This window comes from Meriones unguiculatus, chromosome 6 (assembly GCF_030254825.1).
Source record: "Meriones unguiculatus strain TT.TT164.6M chromosome 6, Bangor_MerUng_6.1, whole genome shotgun sequence".
NCBI classification, from domain to species: domain Eukaryota; kingdom Metazoa; phylum Chordata; class Mammalia; order Rodentia; family Muridae; genus Meriones; species Meriones unguiculatus.
Window position 1 is genome coordinate 72,972,969 of NC_083354.1, and position 21,591 is coordinate 72,994,559.

The 21,591-nt window shown below is 42.8% G+C and overlaps 1 protein-coding gene across 2 annotated transcripts in view; it reads right to left on the reverse strand.

Annotated features, from left to right (window-relative positions):
* Positions 1 to 21,591, reverse strand: part of LOC132654707 (baculoviral IAP repeat-containing protein 1b-like) — a 56,824-nt gene that overhangs the window by 1,539 nt on the left and 33,694 nt on the right. Inside the window, exons 10-15 of one of the 2 annotated variants that reach the window (XM_060385625.1) lie at positions 18,474 to 18,525; positions 15,911 to 18,022; positions 11,291 to 11,458; positions 9,957 to 10,109; positions 9,561 to 9,647; positions 4,239 to 4,403 (exon numbers count right to left, since the gene is read on the reverse strand). In XM_060385625.1, the coding sequence (XP_060241608.1) occupies positions 4,239 to 4,403; positions 9,561 to 9,647; positions 9,957 to 10,109; positions 11,291 to 11,458; positions 15,911 to 18,022; positions 18,474 to 18,525 (2,737 nt within the window). The remainder of the gene's footprint in view (positions 1 to 4,238; positions 4,404 to 9,560; positions 9,648 to 9,956; positions 10,110 to 11,290; positions 11,459 to 15,910; positions 18,023 to 18,473; positions 18,526 to 21,591) is intronic. The other variant, XM_060385626.1, reaches the window with a different exon arrangement.

Sequence of the window (21,591 nt, forward strand, 5' to 3'; positions counted from 1 at the left end):
TTCCTTAGAGCTCTGGAGGAAATTGGGGCAGGCCAGAGTAAGTTCTCAACCCAAGTCTATGACTGGAAGTGGGGTTTTTGCTAGCAGTGTTTTTTGCTTTAGTTTTAATTGTCACAATCATGTCCCCTAATTTGGGCAAGTGTTAGGTTTGATTTCACTAAGAATCATGCTCTAGCTTGACTTTAAAGACAGAAGCCCTAATGTGTCAGCTGTGCCCTAAGTTGGGCTGTTCGGTGATAGTTGGGATATTTCTCATTGCTTTGAATGATGGGCTTTTCTCAAGAGGGAGAAGGTCAGAGGTTATTGCTTCAAAATGTAAGATTCTGGGTCTGAGACCTAACGTAAGAGAAAGGAGTAAGGCAAAATATTGATTTATAATAAACAGAGATGAACGAGGCTATACAAAGCTGGGCCCAGCAGCAAATGCCTGTATTCCCCATGCTCTGGAAGGCAGGGGCAGGCAGATCACTGTGAGTTCGAGACCAGCCTAGTCTACAAAGCGAGTCCAGAAGAGCCAAGGCTACACAGAGAAACCCTGTCTTGAAAAACACAAAAAACAAAACAAAACAAAACAAAACAAAAAAACAGAGAAAGAAAGAAGTCATCCAAGCTAATGCTGCCCAGATTTCCTCTGAAGGGGAGAGAAATGAAACTCTTAAGAAAATCATAAATTACTACCCTCCCTCTTTGTTTTTGAGACAAAGTCTTATGTGTACATGTAATATACACACTGTATAGGTGGGCATGATGCCTGGGAAATCCAGAAGAAGGCATTGGTTGTCTTTATCATATGACATCATTTCCCTTGAGGCAGAGGTCTGTCCCTATACCTGAGCCTTGCATTTACTCAACTAGGCTAAAAGCCAGCAGTCTCCAGAGTCCTAAATCTGGTTCTCATGGTTATAGAGCAATCACTCTTAATCTCGGAGCTATTTCTCCAGCCCCAACCTGATGTCTTAATTCTCCTCCTCAGCCTGTGAGTGCTGCAATTCTAAGGCTGTACTACCACCATGCCTGGCTAAATTACCTTTATTTTATTCTATTCTATTTATTAATTTTTTTTAGATAGGCTCTTACTATGTGGCTCTGGCCGGCCTGGAACTCACAGAACAGACCAGGCTGGTCTTCAATTTACAGAGAGTGATCTGCCTTCCTTATGCCTTCGGAGAGCTAGGATTTCAGGCACATGACAACACACCTGGTTTAATCACCACTTTAAATATCGTTTGTAGAGTAACAGTACTGAGCAGTGACAAGATGAAACCCAGTGTTTGCAACGCATCCATGATGCCCACTCCAGGAGTACCTTTCCTGTCCTGTCTGCTCTCTTTTTCAGGAGCTAACTCCTGCCTCTTGCTCCAAACACTTTTGTGCTTATTGTTAAAAGTTGTTCAAATGGACCAGGCTCTAGGACACAAGTAATTTTATTATTCAAAATGCCCTAATGTCTCATTTCCCAGCTGTGTGTCCACCATCTTTATAAAGTCTTATCAGTAATCTCACTTCCAGAAACCTTCTCTGACCCCCAAATCAGGCCGAGTTCTTCAGCCTGCAGAAGCAACTGGTGAAGGAGAACTGGGCAGAGTGTATTGACCAAGAATGCCCTAAAACTGACAAAAAGCTACCAAGCTACATTCTCCATCAGTTCTACAAACCCCAAGTAGAGTAATCACTTCTAGTCATGTGGTCCACAGCTGCTGTGTTAGTTGGTGTGGTGGCCATGACAAATCCCCTGTTTCCAAATCCAGTCACTTTGGGGTTAGAGCTTCAACAGATGAGAAGACAAAATGGAGTTTATGTTGACTTCGACAAAGCAACACCTCTAATTCCTGGTGCACTGGATGCCAAAGCAGGATCAGGCCAGCCTGGGCTACATAGTGAGACTCTTTCTGAAAAATAAAGATCTTAAAAGCTTCTGAGTAGGGGAAAAGACACCTCACCCTAAAGGACCTCATAACATGAGAACTGACACTAAACAAAAGAAATGGTACATAGGCCAGAAACCTAAGTGAAAGTAATTCCAAAATAGAATGCACTAGAAAAGTTTTTCAAATATGAAGGCAAAAGCCATTTCCTCATCATTAAAATGGGAGAAAAGTCATGACTAGCTAACCCAGAGTAGAAGAAACACATAGAGTCCTTCGGGCAGAAGGAAAAGGGCCCTGGTGAAGGGAAGCAGTGTAGTATAGTTGAGTTTGTTCCTGAGTTCATGCAGTTCAGTGCAGGTCAACAGAGGCTCTTGAAGTCAGAGAATGAGAAGGAGCCAGAAGATTAGAACAGATTGCCAGAGTTAGTTTGAAGCCAAGTACAGCAATTCAGTGAGAAGCTGAGAGAAGACAGACTAAAGCAGTCAGCTAGGAGAGGAGTTTAAGCCAGAAAAGCTGAGTTGAACCAGACAGCCAGAGTTCAGAAAACGCAAGAAAGGGTAAGATTATTCATCAGTAAGCCTCCAAGATGATAACATCAGGCAAATACAAATTACATTTACACTATCAAACCACCCTGAAGAAAATATGTGCAATTAATAAGCTAATAAATGTAGGACACAAAAGCAGAGAAAAAAAAAACACCCATATCCTATAAAAGAAATAAAGAAACCAATATCAAATAAAAATACACAGAGGGTTGACACACCATCTCTGTCATTTTACTTCTGAGGAGGCGGAGACAGGAGGATCACAAGTTCAGGGCCATTGAGGACTAAAAAGAGAATTAAAGTCCAGATTGAACTATTAATCAGCAGACACTGTCTCAAAAAAAAAAAAAAGATGACAATTCAACTATAGTAACATAATATAACATAGTATATTAAATGGAAATAAAAAGATTAATGGATTGGGTTTTTAAATTTTCTGTGTCTCTCTCTGTGTGTGGGGGGGGTTGTATTATGCACATATGGGGTGTGTGTGGAGACCAGAGGTTAATGGTGGATTAGGTGGATGTCTTTTCAGTTGCCCTACACCTTATTTTCTGAGACCAGTTTTCACTGAACCCGGAGACTGAAGACTCCACTGGATTGTGTGACTAGTAAGTGTCATGGATTCTCCTGTCCTCAGCTCCATCACACCCCCTCTTTGGGTTGCTTGCTGTGTATCACACTAAAAGAGCTTCGTGCATTGACTGAATGCATTTTACAGACTGAGCCATCTCTGCAAACTCAGGCCTGTATCAGGTATTATTCTGGTGATTGTGAGTTTTTTTGTTTGTCTTGAGACAGGGTTTTCTGTAGCATATACTGACCCCTAGTTTGCTATGTGGCCAAGGATGATGACCTGGATGACGATGATCCTTGATCCTCTTGCCTCCACCTTTTGAGTTCTGGGATCATAGATGTGTGCCCTTATAACCACTATGCCTGTTTGTATGTTGTGCTAAGGGCCAAGCCTAGGGCTTCATACATGTCAGGCAAGCACTTTTACCAAGTTATCTCTTTCCTGGGGTTAACTTTTAAGTCTATTAATCTATAACTATAGATTAAAAGGTTCATCTATTAATTAACTGTGGAAGAGACTCACCTTAAATTTTGTTACATAGATTAAAGGGCAGGAAAAAGACATGAAAATGATTCTGGATGCCTATGTTTAGTACACAAGAAGTGAGCAGGAGACATGAAGTGCCACCACAGGTAAAGAGCATTGGTCTACCAAAAAGATCTTACAACTTGATATGTGCTGTGTACCTAGCTTGAAGATATAAAAACAAACTGGAGCTATAAAGAAGTTATACAGGTGCCAGAGATCAATTAATCGATTTTTTTATTTGGGGATTGAGCCTGGACTTCTGGCATTGGTCTGTGTTCTAATTCTGGTTTAACTGAACTTAGAAAACAAAATCCCCAAGACTGTAAACTGGAGAAGCTTGTCCGGCCCTATAGTGCAGACTTCCTATACATATTGTAATCACTCAAGCAATAAGTAGAGTATACTGCCAGGTTTGTGAAGCACCAAGTGTCATAAAGAAGACTTGACTAGGCTGTGGTGCAGTGGCAGAGCACTGGCCCAGCACACATGAGTGACGCACTGGGTTCAATCCCCAACAGAGACTGAATAGCTTCTATAGCTCCCAAAGGATGCTGATGACCTTCCCAGTCTGACCAGGATGAACCTAAATCTGCAAAAGGGCATGAGAAACAGCAGCATGACAGACAAAATGAGGAAGAAGGTTGGACAGTTTACACACACTTTTTGTATACACTTGCAGCAGGCAGCTCCAGTGATGTTAGTGGCTTTTACACTCACCAATTTCCAGCACACTGTCGTCATCCAAGGTGTCGTGAAAGGCAAGAACTCGGAGACGCTGAAGCTGCAGACACTGCTGGACAATCAGTCTAGCCACTTGGTGAATCCCGTCTCCAGTGGGAAGAAGCAGTTCCTCCAGGTTCCTGAGAGAACCCAGAGCCAGTGCTGTGGGTGACACAGCAAGCCATCCTCCGTTACTGTTCCACCATGAGCAGCTGTGACCCAGGCATTCCGTGCTGTAGGAGACCCCATTGCTAACAGGTCCTATGCATGATGGTCCTCTCCAAGAGCAAGAGAAGGGGTCAGCACACAGCTGCTCCCTGCTGCTCTCTGCATCTTCCCCAACCTGTCTCTTCACCCAAGTCCAGCCTGTCTCCTCATTTCCACTTTCTCTCCCACAGCCAAGCTTCCTCTGGCATCAGGTCACTCACTCTTCTGATTTGACCCCCTTTTTATCATCCCTCCTCCTGCCATCACCCCAGTGATTTCACACCGAGGAGACCCACACTAGAAACTAAAAGCATGGTAAACTACTGTGAAAGCCTTCCTTTCCAAGTTCACTCTTACTTAGCAGGATATTCTGTAGATCACATGATCACTAAGTCTACTCCTGAGGACCCACAGGAACTATTTTGAAAACTTTCTGGCATGGACCAATGTTCAAGATTCATCTTTGGCTTTTCCTGTTCTAGTTCTTGAATGAACGATATATCCACAGACTCTGATTCTTTCAGGAAAGAGTACTTAGAAAGCAACTCCAGAGATTTGGGCAATTGACACAATGACACAGTGCTTGCTTAGCATGCTTGAGACCCTGGGTTCCATACCTGTGCCACCAACATGCACACATGTCCACAGGCACAAACATGCCAAATAACTGAGCCTTCTTTTCACTCCATTGTTTTTGTAAAATCACAGCAAGATGGGTAGCCAGCAGCTCTGCTGGGCCACCTATGAAACCTCAGGAAGTTTCTTGTCATATCTGCTTAAACCAGCAAAGCTGGGTGTAAAAAATATGCCTTGATGGTAGTTTCATTAGTATGCACAGGGTCTGAGCTTCGTTTAGTTGGGTTAAATGATTTATTTTGGCTTTTAAAAGACAAAGTCTCACCCTATAGCTCAGGCTATCCTGGAACTCATCATCTCCTGTCTCACCCTCCCAGGAGCTGTGATCAGGGGCACTTAGAACCACTCCCACGTTCTAAGTGGTCTTTCTCAAAGGGGTTATTTAAGATCTACCCAAGAAACTATCCTAGCTCTGTGACCAGAAAACAAAACTGTTTAAAATGGAAAAGAAAAGAGCACACCCCACAGTAGAAAAGCTAGCCCCGGACACTAATAATGATACTCTGCTATGCTTTCAGTTAGGAGCCCAACTTAATGGTCCCCTGGAAGGATTCAGCCAACAGCAGATCAAGACAGATGCTGGGACTTGCAGCCAAGCATGGGTGGAACTCTAGGGGTCTTGAGGAAATATTGGGGGAAAGATGGAAGGACCTGGAGGGAACAGGAACCTCATAGGAAGACCAACAGAGACAAGTAACCCAGTCACATGGGGGCTTTCAGAGACTGAGACATCAACTAAGGAGCATGCATGGTGTGGACCTAGGGCCCTGCACACTTGCAGCCAGTGGGCGGCTTGGTCTTCACGTGGGTCACCTGGTGAATGGAGGGGGTGCTCTTTTTAATATGGACTCTATTGCCTGCTTTTGGATCACTTCCCCCTGGTAGGGCTGCCTTGCCTGGCCTCCGGGGATGAAGACAAGAGCAGACCTGATGTGACTTAATGTGCTGGGGAAGGTTAATACAGGAGGGAGGGGGGCTCCCCTTTTCTTGGGGGAAGGAAAAGGGGAAGGGGAAAGGAGGGGAAAGAGAGGACTGGGAGGTGGGGAGGGAGGGTGACCCTCAGAATGTAAAGTAAATAAACTAATACGAAATTAAAAAAAGAAAAAGAAAAGAAATGAGCAGCTGAACACTGGAAAAGTACTTTCTGGAAAAGACAGTCGCTGTGACAGTCCTAAGAGATACCTGTATGTAGACACCTAGATGTCTATATATGTATATAGATCCTTGTGTGTTTATGGAATAACAAACTATGAGTTTGCACACATATTTCCAATTTGTGGTTCTTTCTTTTTGACATTTGAAAAACAACTTAAATTACATTTGGCAGCGGCCAAGCCTCTTCTGGGAATGGTGCGTGAGTGTGATGCTGGCGGCTCCCCTTATTACAAGGCCTGAGGACTTGGGTCTCCACATGACAAGGACCTGAGAGGATATTAGTGCAGAATCTCCTGGCCTTTTCCAAGGGAATGCTTGGTTCACTTTTGCCTTGCATTTGCAAGGCTCAGATCAGGCTATTCTGGTTTGTCTCTGAGGATTGTGGGAGTTTGTTAATGATGATGTGGTTGAGCCAATGTGAGGGCCTGATCTAGGTACATTAGCTATTGTCTGGATGTTCTCTCCACATAGAAACTTGGTTCTGACAACAATTTGCCCACCGACCTGTTCCAAACAATAGCTATGTGATTATCAAAAAGTTAGGAAGGTCTTGATGGATCTCTAGTTCCAAGACGAAATAGGAACACTCAGGCAAGCCAAGCAAGGGTGAGGAATTGATTCAGGTTGCTAATTTGCAGAGAGCCCTGGGCATTAAAGGAATTAAATATCCTGATTAGGGCATGAGAAGATGCCAGTTGCCAATAATTAAATCAGAATTTCCTGTGTTGTAATCTATCATCTCTTTATACTGCAACCACAATTGCTGCCAACCATGGTCACTTGGTTAAGTACCAGTGTGTTGGGTTAGATAGTAACTGCTTGCTGAAGCTGTTTCCTCTTTCTTGACATAGTTCATGGGTTGGCAGGAAACCGTGGAGATTGAGGAGGAGAAGGAAGGGAAAAGTACAGTGTGCACATTATCGCTACACATAGGAAGGTCTTAAAACAGACTGTGCATGAGAAAACGAATGTAAAACCTTTTCAGCTGTTAAAAAATGGATGCATAAGTAAGGGTGACCTGAGCTGTCTCAGTGTCAGAGTGTGTGAACTGCATCCCTTGATGCAAGTCTTCATTCACCGACTGCACACCTCCTCCTTCAGGTTCTGAACCCGCTGGCACTGCACTCCAGCATGTACCTATATGTATTTTGTGTGTGTGTGTGTACATACTTGAGAGTGCATATGTGCATGTACTTTGGCGTACATGTAGCATAGTATGGGTTTAGGGGTTTAGAGATCAGAGGACAGCTTTTGGAAGTAGGCTCTTTTCCTTTCCATCATTTGGGCCCCAGAGATCCAACTCAGGTCATCAGCCTTGGTGCCAGGCCTTTTACTTGCTGAGCCATCTCTGGCCTTTTTCCTGAAAAAGCTATAATTTTGGCTGACCTCTGTGAGGGAAATCCTGAAATTCACTTTGTGACTGTTTGTGTGTATGTGTGTGCACTCATCTTTTAAAAAGGAAATATAATCCACTCCATTAAGGCTTCATTAACAAGCTGGGTACAGGAATTCAAAGCATTGCTTCCTTAGACTGACCAGCATTCTGCTTTAATACTTGTAATTTTCTTTTCCAGCAGTGGGGAAACTTGATGCTCGCAGTGTGAGTTTTACACAGTCAACCTGAGACAGTAGCCTTGAGAGTGCCTGATGTTGTCCCTGCTGCTTTACCAGCACCTCTAAGGCCAAAGCAAACACACGAGGCAGCTGCCTCTGCAGAAGGGAAGAGGAAGGGGGGAGTCACCTCTCCTACAAAAGTCTGGGAAGCACTGTGAAGACAGAGCTCTGCACCCCGTATCGCCATTGCCTCCATTTTCCCCATTAGTGCTTCCCATGAAACCATATTATTTTTCTAAACTTTCTTTTGTTTGTTTGTTTTTCAAGACAGGGCTTCCCTATGTAGCCCTGGCTGTCCAGGAACTCACTCTGTAGAATAGTTGGCATCTAACTCAGAAATCCATGTGCCTCTGCCTCCCAAGTGGTGGAATTAAAGGGATGCATCACCACCACCTGGCCTTCCAACATTTTTTTTAACTAAAAAAAAGTATATAAATTGTCTATACTCATTGTGCTCAGTATGGTTTATCACAGATTAGTTTTCTTAACATAAATAGAAGTTTTTGTGTAGATTCTGAAACCTTTGAAACAGAACAGGTAGAGCACATCTAGAATGGGTGTCCAACAATAGAGGTACACAGTGCCACCATGACCAACTTCTATCCTAAGGTGTCAGTGAGTCTGAGTTTATTGCATTTAATGAGTTTAAGCCTGAGGATGCATGAGAGCAATAGTATCTGGTGGTGAGACTGAGTATCACCATGGTGTCCTCCAAAGGACCAACATGGCTGGTGCATGACCTATAAGCACATTCCACAAACCACAGATTCAATTTTTTTTAAAAGTGTCTGAGCTAAACATATCCAGACGTTTCCCCCTCTTCCTTACTTTAAGAACAACACACTCTGAAAGGCTCTGCCCTGCAGACTATCAAAGCAGATGCTGAGACTTATGGCCAAACTTTGGGCAGAGTGCATGGAATCTTATGAAAGAAGTGGGAAAGAGTAAAATCTGGAGAGGACAGGAACTCCACAAGGAGAGCAACAGAACCAGAAAATCTGAACACAGATTTTCAAGTACCATGCATGGAGATAACCTAGAACCCCTGCACAGATGTAGCCCATCGCAGTTCAGTGTCCAAGTGGGTTCCATAGTAATGGGAACAGGGACTGCTTCTGACATGAACTGATTGGCCTGATCTTTGATCACCTCCCCCTGAGTGGGAAGCAGCCTTACCAGGCCACAGAGGAAGACAATGCAGCCAGTCCTGATGAGACCTAACAGACTAGGATCAGAAGGAAGAAAAAGAAACCCTCCCCTACCAGTGAACTTGGGGAGGGGCATGCTTGGAGAAGGGGAAGTAAAGGAGGAATTGGGAGGGGAGGAGGGAGGGAACTAGAGGGGGGATACAAAGTAAATAAAGTGTAATTAAAAATAAAATAAAATTAAAATTAAAAAGAAAGAAAAACACAATGTAACATTTTTTTTTTTACAAGGCATTAGGCATTGTAAGCAATGGAAAAGTTACTTAAAGTATATGAATGTGTGTGGGGTCATGGGAAAACACTGCACCATTTTGTATCATAGAGTAGAGGATGTTCTAGTGTTTACAGCAGCAGCACCTCCTGGACCTAACTGTCATGGAAGTAAAGGGACAACTGTACACACCTTGATTTGTTGTGAGTTCACTGCAGGAGGAGGAAGAGGAGGAGAAGGAGGAAGAGGGGGAGGAAAATAATAAATTAAGAAACGCTTCTATAAACTTACCAAACTTTTCTGATGTTTTCTTATCTGGAAATTTTTGGCAATTAAGATCTAATGTCTTCAGAGAAACAAAATTTGGCAATATGTTGACTATGAAAGGAAAAATAAAATTTATTTGGGTCAAACACATTACCTATGACTCAGAGCAGTACTGTTGAGATAAGGAGTATCTAAAAAGTGATGAAAGGTGATATAATATTCAGAATTACTATGACTAAGTAGAAGACACTGCTCTGAAAATGAAAGATTTAAATTGTAAACAGATGCACTTCACTGTTGTGAAAGCCTCACTGATGATCTGGTGTGGTTACAGTTCCCACGACACCATTGCATTTTAATCCTAGAGTATTGAATAACTGTGCACAGCAGCATCTGAAGTCAAAGTTGTACAGTTCTTACCAAATGGTGTGGTTTCAAAGCATCGTCCAGAAAACTCAATCTCTCTGAGTTTCTTGCAGGAAGCAAGTGCAGCCATGAGAGACTCACAATTCAAAAGGAAATCACATTTCAGATGGAAGACATGAAGATTTGGAGAGTTCTGAATCAATTTAACTGTAAAATATGAAAGATTTTCAGAAATTAGAGGCTGAATGTTTCTATCAGAATTGGACCCCCAATCTATCAGTTCCAGCCACAGTGATTAAACAGGCAATGACACAACATTCATAACGTAGTGACTCAGTGGCAAGTATCTAGAGCTCAGACTACGTTTGTTGGGCTCATGTTGTGTCTAATTGACACAGTCATATGAAAGAATAGCTTTCTATAAGGAACTGAATGAAAGTTTTCCAGCGACATATGAATTCTGTTGCTGGGGTTACGCCCCATGTTAGGTGCCAGCAGTGGTTTTCCTCCCTGGGGAACTGTTGACCACAAGCCAATGAAAGCAGGAGGAGCAAAAGGTGAGATGCAGGCCTTTGAAGGCCGCTAGCATGATGGAAAATACCTTCTGGGAACCACTTCAGGGAGACAGTTCAATTTTAATTCAAGAGAACAATTTTATACTCCTTGGGGAGTGGGTGAGGGCTCTCGGGATATGAGTACATAATTGGCACTTCAAGGATTCTTGATTTGCATTAAACAGGATGCTCCTATCATAAGGATGGGAACACAGTACCCAATTATCATATGGGCACAGGGAGGGGAGAGCAACTGTGCCAACAGCCATATATCAGATATGTTTAGAGGTATCTATGCCTAAAGATACTTTCCAGATGAGGTCAGGCAGAGAGTAGGAGGCCCTGCTGGGAAAAGGAAGTCCTTCATCTAGTGCCAAACTCAGAATGGCTGTCTGGACTGGGAAGATTGCAACCTCAAACAGCAGGGTCCTACCAACAGGAGAGGAAGTGTTAGGAGTGTAAAGCTCAGGCTGTGCAGTCAAACCTTCTGTTTGGAGACACATTTCCTTAGCCCTGAGCCATCGCTGACCTCATTTCCCCAGCTGACAATCAGCAATAATCTTCATACCTTCTCTCACACAGGGGCTGTGAAGACTGAGTCAGTGGTTGTGAAGGGCTGAGAACAGTTCCCCACATGTTAAAGACTAGGGTAACAAATAAATCTCTGCCCTCTTAAGGAGGAAGAGCACTGTTCCCACACCTTCCCATGGACACAGTTCACGGTGTGAAGCCCAGGGAAGGTTTAACTAATGATTAGTTAACAGTTCTACCAATTACTAGCCAACTAGCTTTTCCAGCTGAGACATGAGCTGGAAATCCAAGCACCATCCTTACCTAGTCTGGAGAGATCAGACTCCATAGAAGTTTGGATGGATAACTTCTCCATGTGGTGGAGGTTTGGGAACTCTCCAGGAAGGACTGAAAGCACATCTGCTTTGCCATCTAGTCTCACAGACAGTTCTTTCAGGCCGGGGAACTTGTTCAAGTTAGCAAAGAGTTGATCTGGAACGCAACACATAGTTCTCATCACTCAAGGTCCCCAGTGGAAGTTCTCAAGTGTGCTGCGACCTTCAGCCATTTTCATGCTTTCAAAATGAAGTTTCTTAGACTTCCTAACACCAGTCTAGGAAGCACATCCAGGAATATATTGTCAGCTACAGTATCTGCTGATCATAAACTACAGGGAAAGCCCCATACTGGTCTCTAAACTTACGAAATAAATAAAGCTTCTCTCCATCCAACAGCATGGGAATGTCTGACTTTGCGCATGCGAAAAGGGTGCAGTTGGACTCTCACTTCCAATTCATGAAAGCTAACTCAAAGTGAACTAATGACAACTATAACAACTAACACTAGAACTCTTAGAAGAGAACAAGTAATTTTCACAACCTTGGGTTTCACCATGGATCCTTAAATATGACTTACTGACTTACTAGAATATATTTACGATGAAGCAGATGAAAGGGAAAAATAAGACTAAATGAGATTTGCACCTTGTGGGTGGGGAAGTATAATGAAGAAGCCACCATGAAACACAGCGGGGAATTTCCGCAGCAGGTTAAACACGAAGAAGGTGTGGTGGCTCACAGATGTGACCTCAGTGGCTGGGAGACTGAAAAAAGGGGGTTACCATAGCTCAAGGCTAGCCTGTGTTGTATGGTAAGTCCCAGGGAAGCCTAGCCTGTAGAAGGGATCTGTCTCAGAACACTGAGCCTCTGTCTCAAATGCCATATGAGCAGGAAATTCCTAAACAAGAGGGGTGTATGGCACAGGAATACGGCTCAGTGAGAAAAAGGACTTGTACCAAGCCTGCCAACCTCATTTTGATCCCTAAGAGCCACAGGGTGGATGGAAGGGAAAAATGGCTTTCCTGAGGTTGTCTCTGCCCCGCTATATGCATGCTCTGACACGGTTCCGTGCCCATGCACACATCTGCAAACACACACACACACACACACACACACATACACACACACACAGTAAAAAACAAAAAAACATTCAGATATAGACAAGAAAAGCATTCCTAAGCATGTAACACACAGCTAAAGACAAGAACTAGACTAGTTATGATTATGAAATTTAAAAAAAAAAAACGAACATTTACAGGACTATCAAAACTTCTAAGTAATGATAAACAAATTTAATGAAAGTCAGGTGAAGCCTGTACTGAAAATAACCAAGTATTACCTAATGTTAAACACAACTAATAGGAGATATTTTTCCTAGTTGGTTTCTGTCAACTTGAAACAGGCTAGAGTTATTAGGGAAGAGGATCCTAAATTTGGAAAAAATCCCCTAAATTAATGATTGATGAGCAAGGGGCCAACTCAGGGGGGATGGTGGTGCTGCTCTGGGCAGGTGGTCAAGAGTTGAAGAAGAAGGCAAATATGTAAGCAGCCATGGAAAGGAAGCCAGAGTCCTCCCTGGTCTCTCCTTTTCCTGCCTCCAGGTTCCTGCTTTCATTCCCTCTGCGACATCCTTCAGGGGTGAACTGTGCTAGCCAGGAGGTGTAAGATGTGATAAACCCTTTCTTCCCCCAAGTCACTTCTGGTCAGAATCTTTTATTACAGCAACAGAAACAGAAGTAAGACTATATTGTTCCTACTTTTTAATTCCTTTTCTGGAGAAGCTAACCCCCCTCCTCCTTCTCGCACCCAGAATGCAGATATCTCTTCAGCAACATCGCACACACAGTCCAACATTGACTAATAACAAGCAGTTCAAGTGCCCTTACAACCTCTCAAGCAATGAAACACGGAAGCTATTCTTGAATTATGTGAAACCCATTCTGTCATTCAGGACCTTCCAATGATCTATTATATGCACTGCCCCAAACAGTGAAAGCATTTAAACTTCTCCTATAAAGGAACATTTATGAAGAGATGAAACTGAAGTTTCATTCATCTAAAACTAAGGATGAGAAAATGGAGGCATAAAGTTATTGTGTAATTTGAATGCTGATTTCTGTACACCACCCCCCCATATCTGGTTGCAACCCTTGTTCTGAGAATCTCCTGTTTCCATGTTGGGTAAACACTGCTCCCCAGTTGTTCCCTAGTATGTCAATAACATAAATTACATAACAATACTGAGCAGTCATTACTCTATTCTATTAGTTGTGTTTAACATTAGGTAATACTTGGTTATTTTCAGTACAGGCTTCACCTGACTTTCATTAAATTTGTTTATCATTACTTAGAAGTTTTGATAGTCCTGTAAATGTTCGTTTTTTTTTTTAATTTCAGAAATCATAACTAGTCTAGGCTAGTCTGGCTTCTTTCCTTCTTAAATCCTTGACATATTTGCACTTTATGGTATTCTCTGCTCCAGCTGCTCTCTCTTCATGTCTCTTGGACCTCTGCCCATGGCTGGAAATTCCCCACTTCATCCTCTAACTCTTCCCCTCCTGGAGAGCAAGAAGTCCAGCCTTATTCTCTCCTCCACTCAGCTCTTGGCTGTAAGCTGCTTGTAATTTCTCTTTTCTCATAGGCCATGGTTCTATTCGAATAGGTTGGTTAGTCAGCCTTAGCAGGAAGGCCATTGGTGTTGTGTCAGCAGGGTCTCCTCCATATGACCTTGGAGAGTCAGCTTGTGCTGTGTTCTGTTTATGGACAACTTGGACAGTTTTACTACCTTTGTCAAGAACATCCCTGATTTTATGGCTTGTCCCTGCAGTTGGAGGAATGGCAATCCATGCTTCTTACTGTTGCAATAGATCCTTCCCCCATAAATTCATGGCTGCATCAGTCATATATGGCCTTAATTTTCCTGTTGGGATTTCTGGCCCTACACATTTAAGACATTTTAGGCTTTATTTTACCTGCGACAATGACACAATTCCCAGGAGCTGTGTAGATACCTTTTTAAGTGGCCAAATTGGATACCAGGAGTCTTGGAAAATTATTGTTACATATGCTCCAGGAGACACTAATCCTTCCATCTCAATGATATCTAACTGTAATTCTGATTTTGGCCTTTTATCATTTATAGCGTTTGCCAAAATATCTGTATTTTCATCTTTAGTGCCTCTTGTTTTATCCCCTAGGAGCATCTTTATCTCCTTTAAATGGTTTATCTAAGTTTTTAGTAGCCCTGTTTGTCCTATCAGGCCTTGAATTTTCTTTTTTTTTTTTTTTTCTTTTTCTTTCTTTCTTTTTTTTTTTTTTAGAATAATCCTCTTTTGGTGGGCAGGAAACTAATGGTTCATGTTGTTTTTTCTGTCAGACCTTGAGTGAAGTCCCTTAGTCAGTTTTCTGAAATTAAGGAATTGCCTTGGATAACCTGCATTCAGGAGCCATATAACCATTCCTTACACATCTTCTACATTTCATAGGAAATGTTTTACCTGAATTGTTGCTATTATAGAAGAATTTATCCTTAGGAACTGTTTTCTCACAGTCCATTAGAGAATTATTTGATTTTTTACAGCCACAGCAATGACCATTTTGTACTTTGATATCTCCTGTATCTATTTATCCAACTATAACTGAATCATGAACATTTGTTTCTATGTCTCCAGTAGCTTTGATCCATTCATGAAGAGATTCAGATCTTGCCCTCAAGGGTCTAACAGCCCCTTTGCATTCAGCAATAACATTCTCAAAAGCTAGAGATCCATGTAGAATTTTTCTAGCATTTGGATCTGATATTGTTCTATTCAGAGCTTTAGTTACTTACTGGAAAAATTAGTAAAAAATTCATTTGAATGTTAGGTTACCCTTGTAATTGATTCAGTTTGTCCCTGTTGTTCAACCTTGTCCCAAGAATATAAGGCTATTGCACAGCATTGTTTTAGGAAGCGTCATCAAGGGTAATTAATATGTACTCTTAATTCAGAATATAGTCCTTCATGTAGTAACTGATCTTTGACAATATCAATTCCTCTAGTCCTATTTCATTAATGCATAAGTGAAGCCTCATCTTTCCACCATGCCAGCCATTGCAATTAAGAGCTAGGCTCTAGAATGGCTGTCATCAAATCTCTCCAGTCTTTTGGAGTTATGCAATTCCATGTGGCCCAGTTATTAAGTATTTGTTCAACGCATGGTGAGTGTAAGCCACAACTTGTTTTTCCTCCTTAAGCCTTTTAAAATCTTGAGCCTCTATAGATTTCCATCTGAATTCTTCATCATGAGACATGAGGAGAGAGCAGCTGGAGCAGAGAATGCCATAAGTGCAAGTATCTTGGGGATTTACATGGGGAGGAAGCCAGATTAGCCTAGAGGATTAACAGTAGAGTAACTTCTCAGTACTGTGCTGTAAGCTGCTTTATTAGCCTATCAGGCAACAACTGGGGAGCAGTGTTTACACAATACTGAGGAGGGAGATTCTCAGAACAAAGACTGCAACCAGATGTGGGGAGTATAGAAATCAGAACTTGAATTACACAATAACCTTATGCCTACAAGAAAACAGAGTTTACCAGAATGCTTGTGAAAGCACACTCAGGGATACCTGGTAACTGGTTCATTTCTGAGACCTCAAGAGACTGCAGGGCAGGCAGGGTGAGAAGCAGCTCCTGTTCTGCTGTGCTGAGCTCCAGCCTGCACATGGAGCACTTGGTGACAGAGGTCTTATTCAGCTCCAGAGCTGGGCAGATGCTTTCAAAAAAGCCACTGCTGTTGGACAAGCAGAGCTCAATATTCTGTGAAGCTGAGAAGACTTCCATTAGGACCCGGAGCAGTGCTTGGTCTGCTGGGCCCATGTTGGCCACTGCAACTTCCAACCTAGGGATCTTGTGTGGCTTAGGTGACAGTTTCCAATAGCCAGTACTGATATTTGGTGGGGCCTGGTGTCGGATATCTGCATAGTTCCTCACGATCTCTTCTTTTTCAGCCAAATCTTTCTTGCATTCATTCACGGGTTGAAAGGCAGATGCATAGTCCTGATCTACAGTTGGTGGCTGTAATGTTTCCAAACTTTTTTCTATTAATGACAAATATGTTTGCTGTACCCACTTATTTCCATTTATTGAGACCTCAATACTCTTCAATAATAACAGGCTTTCTGGGTGCTCCCAAAAGTACTGTAAATTCAATACTTTTAAAGTCAGTGTTCTCCCCTGAAGAAATTGCAAAATAAATGGAGAACATGCACGAACCGTGTTGCTTTCATAAGCAAAGTTTAAAGCAATGCTCACTAAATACTCTGAAATTAATGAAGAGAAAAGTTTAGGAGATAACTGCCACAATCCTCTAATGGAGTCCATCCACAGTGAAGCTTCTGGGTGGAGCTTCATGTAGTCCTCATCGTCAGACATGTTCTCCAGTGACTCTTTCTCATCCACCAACTGAAGCAAATGAGACACAACTTCTGGCCCTGCCTTTGATGAAGTGTGGCTGGAGACATACTTCAAAAAGTTGTTGTAGGTGGTCAGAGCCTTCAAGGGCGAGTTAATTTGTCTCAAATAATGAATTCCCAGATCTTGGTCTTCCTGCCTGTCTGAACCCAGGAGTTCAGTCAGCCTCATGGCAGCAAGAAATTCTTGGAAGAGAGGACTTAAAAACCGGTAGACTGGTCTCAGCCTCTGGGCGGTGAATTTGCTCATCAAGCAGGTGGTCAGGTCTTCATCTTCATCCACTCCGGCCTCTGTGAGGTCATCATTGTTGAACTCAAAGCATGAAGAAAAACGCCCTCTCAAGGCCAGCTGCCCACATGAGGACACAGTGGCCTTGAGGGCCTCAGCTGCAGCTTTGTACTTTAAGGACAGGTACTTCATATAGGACTTGAAAATGGCCACATCATGAAAGGGCTGGTCAGAAGGATTTTGAAACCAGTCAGTACAGACGGCTGCCATGAAGAGAGGAGTTTTGTTAATTCCTCTCAGATGTTCATTCTTTCCAAAGTAATTGAAAAACCTTTGTACACGGATTATATTATGTGAAAAGAACTTCCGTAATACAGAGACAGTATTATAGAAAGGAAAATCTTTGATCTCTAGAATTGTATCCAGGTATGGACGGATGGACCTCGTCCTGTTTGTATGGACAGCAATCAATAAGCAGGTTCGTGACAAGTAGTTTTTGGTAATCAGTGTCTCTAGGGCTTGGGGGAGCAAGTGCACCCCATTATAGTCATCCAACAGGAACAGCACCTGGTGTTTTAACTGCTGGATGATCCTGCTCAGGCACGCTTCACCAACACAGCCTCCTGCCTCTAGGAGTTGGGCACAGATGATGCTGGCCAGACCCTGGTCTGGTCTGGTGGAACTAAGGGAGAGATAGAAGACCAGCTGGAACCTGTTCAACAGGGGACAGCACCCTGATGCCCAGAGAAAAGCTATTTTCTTCAGGAAGGTTGTCTTCCCACTGCCAGCTTCCCCCTCCACACACATGACCGAGCTGAGATTGGCGAAGACCTCGGGGATTGTCAGGGCCCCTTGCACTGGCCTGCTGATGTGCTTTGAAATGATGGACACATCACAGCTAAGCAAATGGTCAGTGCCTTGGCTGGAGCACAACTCTGGCAAATTCATGTGGCGGAAAGTAGCTTTGGTGTAGGCGCCTCGCAGCTGCTCACTCAAACTCTTTGCCTCTTGAAACCACTGGGCTTCCCTCGAAGCCAACCCTGTGGAGAAAAGGGAGGCAGAGGAAAGTGTACCTTCACATCTCTGATTGCTTTGCTTGTCTGCAAAGAGTGGATTAGGACTCTCCTCTCCTTCCCATGACCCCCCTCCATACCCTAAGACCCTCTCTAATCTTTCCATAGCATCAGTGTGGGTACTATGTCTAAGGCCTCTCATTTGACAGGGACTTGGATATCCTGGCACCCTAATTTCCCTTTAGGATCTCAGGAGACCAGCCAGCTGCATGATGCCTTAACACTGGCTGCTTTGGATCTGGCATGAGGACTGCTGTCTGTAGTCCTGCATTCACTCTCAAGATGCCACGGGAGCGCTCTCTCACCCACAGCTCCCTTCACCTCAGTGCTCTCCTCTAGGAGCTCCTCAGACAATTAGAAATATGCTTTCCTGTCCAATGTGCAAATACACAGAATCCCATGTGCTTCAAGTTCTTACCAGCCTTGGTGGGATGAACTGGGTCCTCGTGATTGCTTTTACTTGTGATTTCCTTTGAAAGAGAAATCCTTTATTAAATCATAACTGGGTCTTGATTTAAGACTGGGCATTGTATTATTACTTAGGATCTTCTAAACATCTTCTAAACCCAGCCTGCTCAATTCTGATAAAAGGAAGGCATAGTCCACGTATGAAAGAATAAATTTCACATGTGTGCAGTAGTTGTGTTCCTAGATGGTACATGCATTTTACACACATCTTCTGTATGGGTGATGACTTTGTGAGTTATCAGAACTGTAATGTCTAGGACAAGAAGAGTCCTGCAAAGTTCATCTAGCATTCCTCCCTGCTTAGTCATTAGTAACTACATGTTTAATACCATACACAGGGATGGATGCAGACAGATTATTAAACACACACTTTTTTTTTTGAGACAGTGTCAGGTAGTGTAGTTGGTCTGGAATTCCCTATGTAGCCAAGGGTAACGTTGAAGTATTTGTCTACCTTTCTCCATTTCCCAACTGCTGGTATTATAGGCATGAGCCTACACACACCCTTGGCTTTGATGCCACTTTTTTTCCTTTTCTTGAACTCCAAACATCTTACTATACCTAGTTTTATTCAGATCTAAAAACGTTTTTGTGTCTATTAGGGAACCATATGATATCTGAGTTACAACCTCTGTACTTGCAATGTCAGCCCCACATCTGACAAAGGGCTGATATCCAAAATTTATAAAGAATTCAAGAAACTAAGCATCAACAAACCAAATAGCACAATTAAAATATGGAGTATGGATCTAAACGGAGAAATCTTGACAGAGGAATCTCTAATGGCTGAGAAGCACTTATAGTTCAACATCCTTAGCCATCAGGGAAATATAAATAAGAACGACTCTGAGATTTCATCTTACACTCTTGAGAATGGGTAAGATCAAAAACTCAAGCCACAGCTCATACTGGTGAGGACGTGGAGCAAGGGAAACATTTCTCCACTGCTGGTGGGAATGCAAACTTATACAGTCACTTTGAAAATCAATTTAGCAGTTTCTCAGAAAACTGGGAATAGATCTACCTCAAGACTCAGCTATACCACACCTGAACATATACCCAAAGGATGCTTCATCCTACCACAAGGACACTTTCTCAAGCATGTTCATTGCCTGTTTATTTGTAATAGCCAACTGGAAACACCCTAGACACCCTTTAATGGAAGAATGGCTAAAGAAAATGTGGGATATTTGCATGATGGAGTATTATTAAAAACAATGACAGAATGACATTTGCAGGCAAATGGATGGAAGTAGAAAAGACCATCCTGGTAAGATAACCCAGAACGATAAACATGGTATGTTCTCACTTATAAATGGATATTAGCTGTGATGTAAAGGATAACCATGATACAATCCACAGACCCAAAGAAACTAAGTAACAAGGAGGGCTCAAGTGGGGTTGTGTGAATCTCACCAAGAAGGAGAAATAGAATAGGCATTGTGGGTGGATGGTAGGAGGAGACTGGGTCAGGGCAGAGGTAGGGATGGGGACAGGAGGGATCAGGTGTGGGGAGGATGGAGAGAGTACTGGGAGAGTCAACTGCAATAGGGGGTCTCTCTGGGACAAGCTAGAAACCTAAGGCAATAGAACCTCCCAAGAATCTCTGAAGGTGACCGTAGCTAAGACTTCTAGCAATGGAGAACATGGAGCCTGAACCAGCCATCTCCTGTAACCAGGCAAGACATCCAATGGAGAGATTGGGACATCAACCCAGCCACAAAATCTTCGACCTACAATTTGTCCGACTTACAAGGGGTAAAGATGGAGTAGAAATTGAGGGAGTACCCAACAATGACTGATCCAGCTTAAGACCCATTCCATGAGAGGGAGCCCACCACTGTCATGATTAATAATATTCTGTTATACTTGCAGACAGGAGCCTAGTATAACTGTCATCAAAGAGGCTTCACCTAGCAACTAACGGAAACAAATTCAAGACCCACAGCCAAACACTGGGTGAAGCCTGGGGAACCCTGCAGAAGAAGGAGAGGAAGGATTGTAGGAGCCAGAGGGGTCAAAGACACCACAAGGAAACCTACAGAATCAACTAAACTAGTCCCATGGGGGCTCACAGAGACTGACCCGCCAACCAGGCAGCATGCATGGGACTAATCAGGTCCACTATATGTATGTAACAGTTGTGTAGCTAGTCTTCCTGTAGGATTCTTAACAGCAGGAGAAAGGGATGTCTCTGACTATGTTGCCTGCCTTTGGACTCCTTTCCCCTATTTGGGCTGCTTTGTCTAGCCTCAACAGAAGAAAATGTGCCTACTACAACTTGATATGCCAAGGCGGTTGATATCCACAGGAGGCCCCCCATTTTCTGAAGAAGAAAAGAGGAGGAGTGCATAGGGGTGTGGGGGAAGGGCTGGGAGAAGAAGAGGAATGAAAAACTGCAGTCAGGTTCTAATTAATTATTTGAAATAAAAATTCCAAATACAAGAGATTTATCAAGGGAACCCAAAATTGCTCTGCTGTTTTGTTTTCCTTTATTTTTCTCTATTGTAATCAGCTTAAACTTTTTACATAACTATAGCTCCTCCGAAGAGACCTACTGTAGTTCTTAGCATAAATGTAGCTCTTCTGTTAAAAACTGCTGTCTCCTTTAGCATATCAGAAGCCATTTTACTTCCAAGTATCCATTTTGATCATAAGGTAAAATTGAGTTCAAGTTCTCAGGCCTACGTGCCTGAGACCAGGGTCCACTCCAATAGTTCAATAATTGCTGTTTAGAATAAAACAATTAATGATAAATGCATGTTCTGCTTGAGTTAAAGATAAATGTAAGTTCTGTTAGAAGATCGAAACATCCTATGTTCCTTACTCCCAGAAAGCTGGAAAGCCCCCAAGAACTCCCCTACCCTAAATTCCAGCCAATCAGCTTAAAGTACTTTTTCTAGCTACCTAGATACAATGAACATGAAACAAAAATTAATTCTTCTCAGTTGAATCAACACACTATACCTGAAAAAAATGATTTTTCCTGCGTGGTTATGGTTTTTTCCTTTGAACACTCACTTTGAAAATAGCTCAGCATCACTGCCTGGCTCCTGAGACCAGAGGTG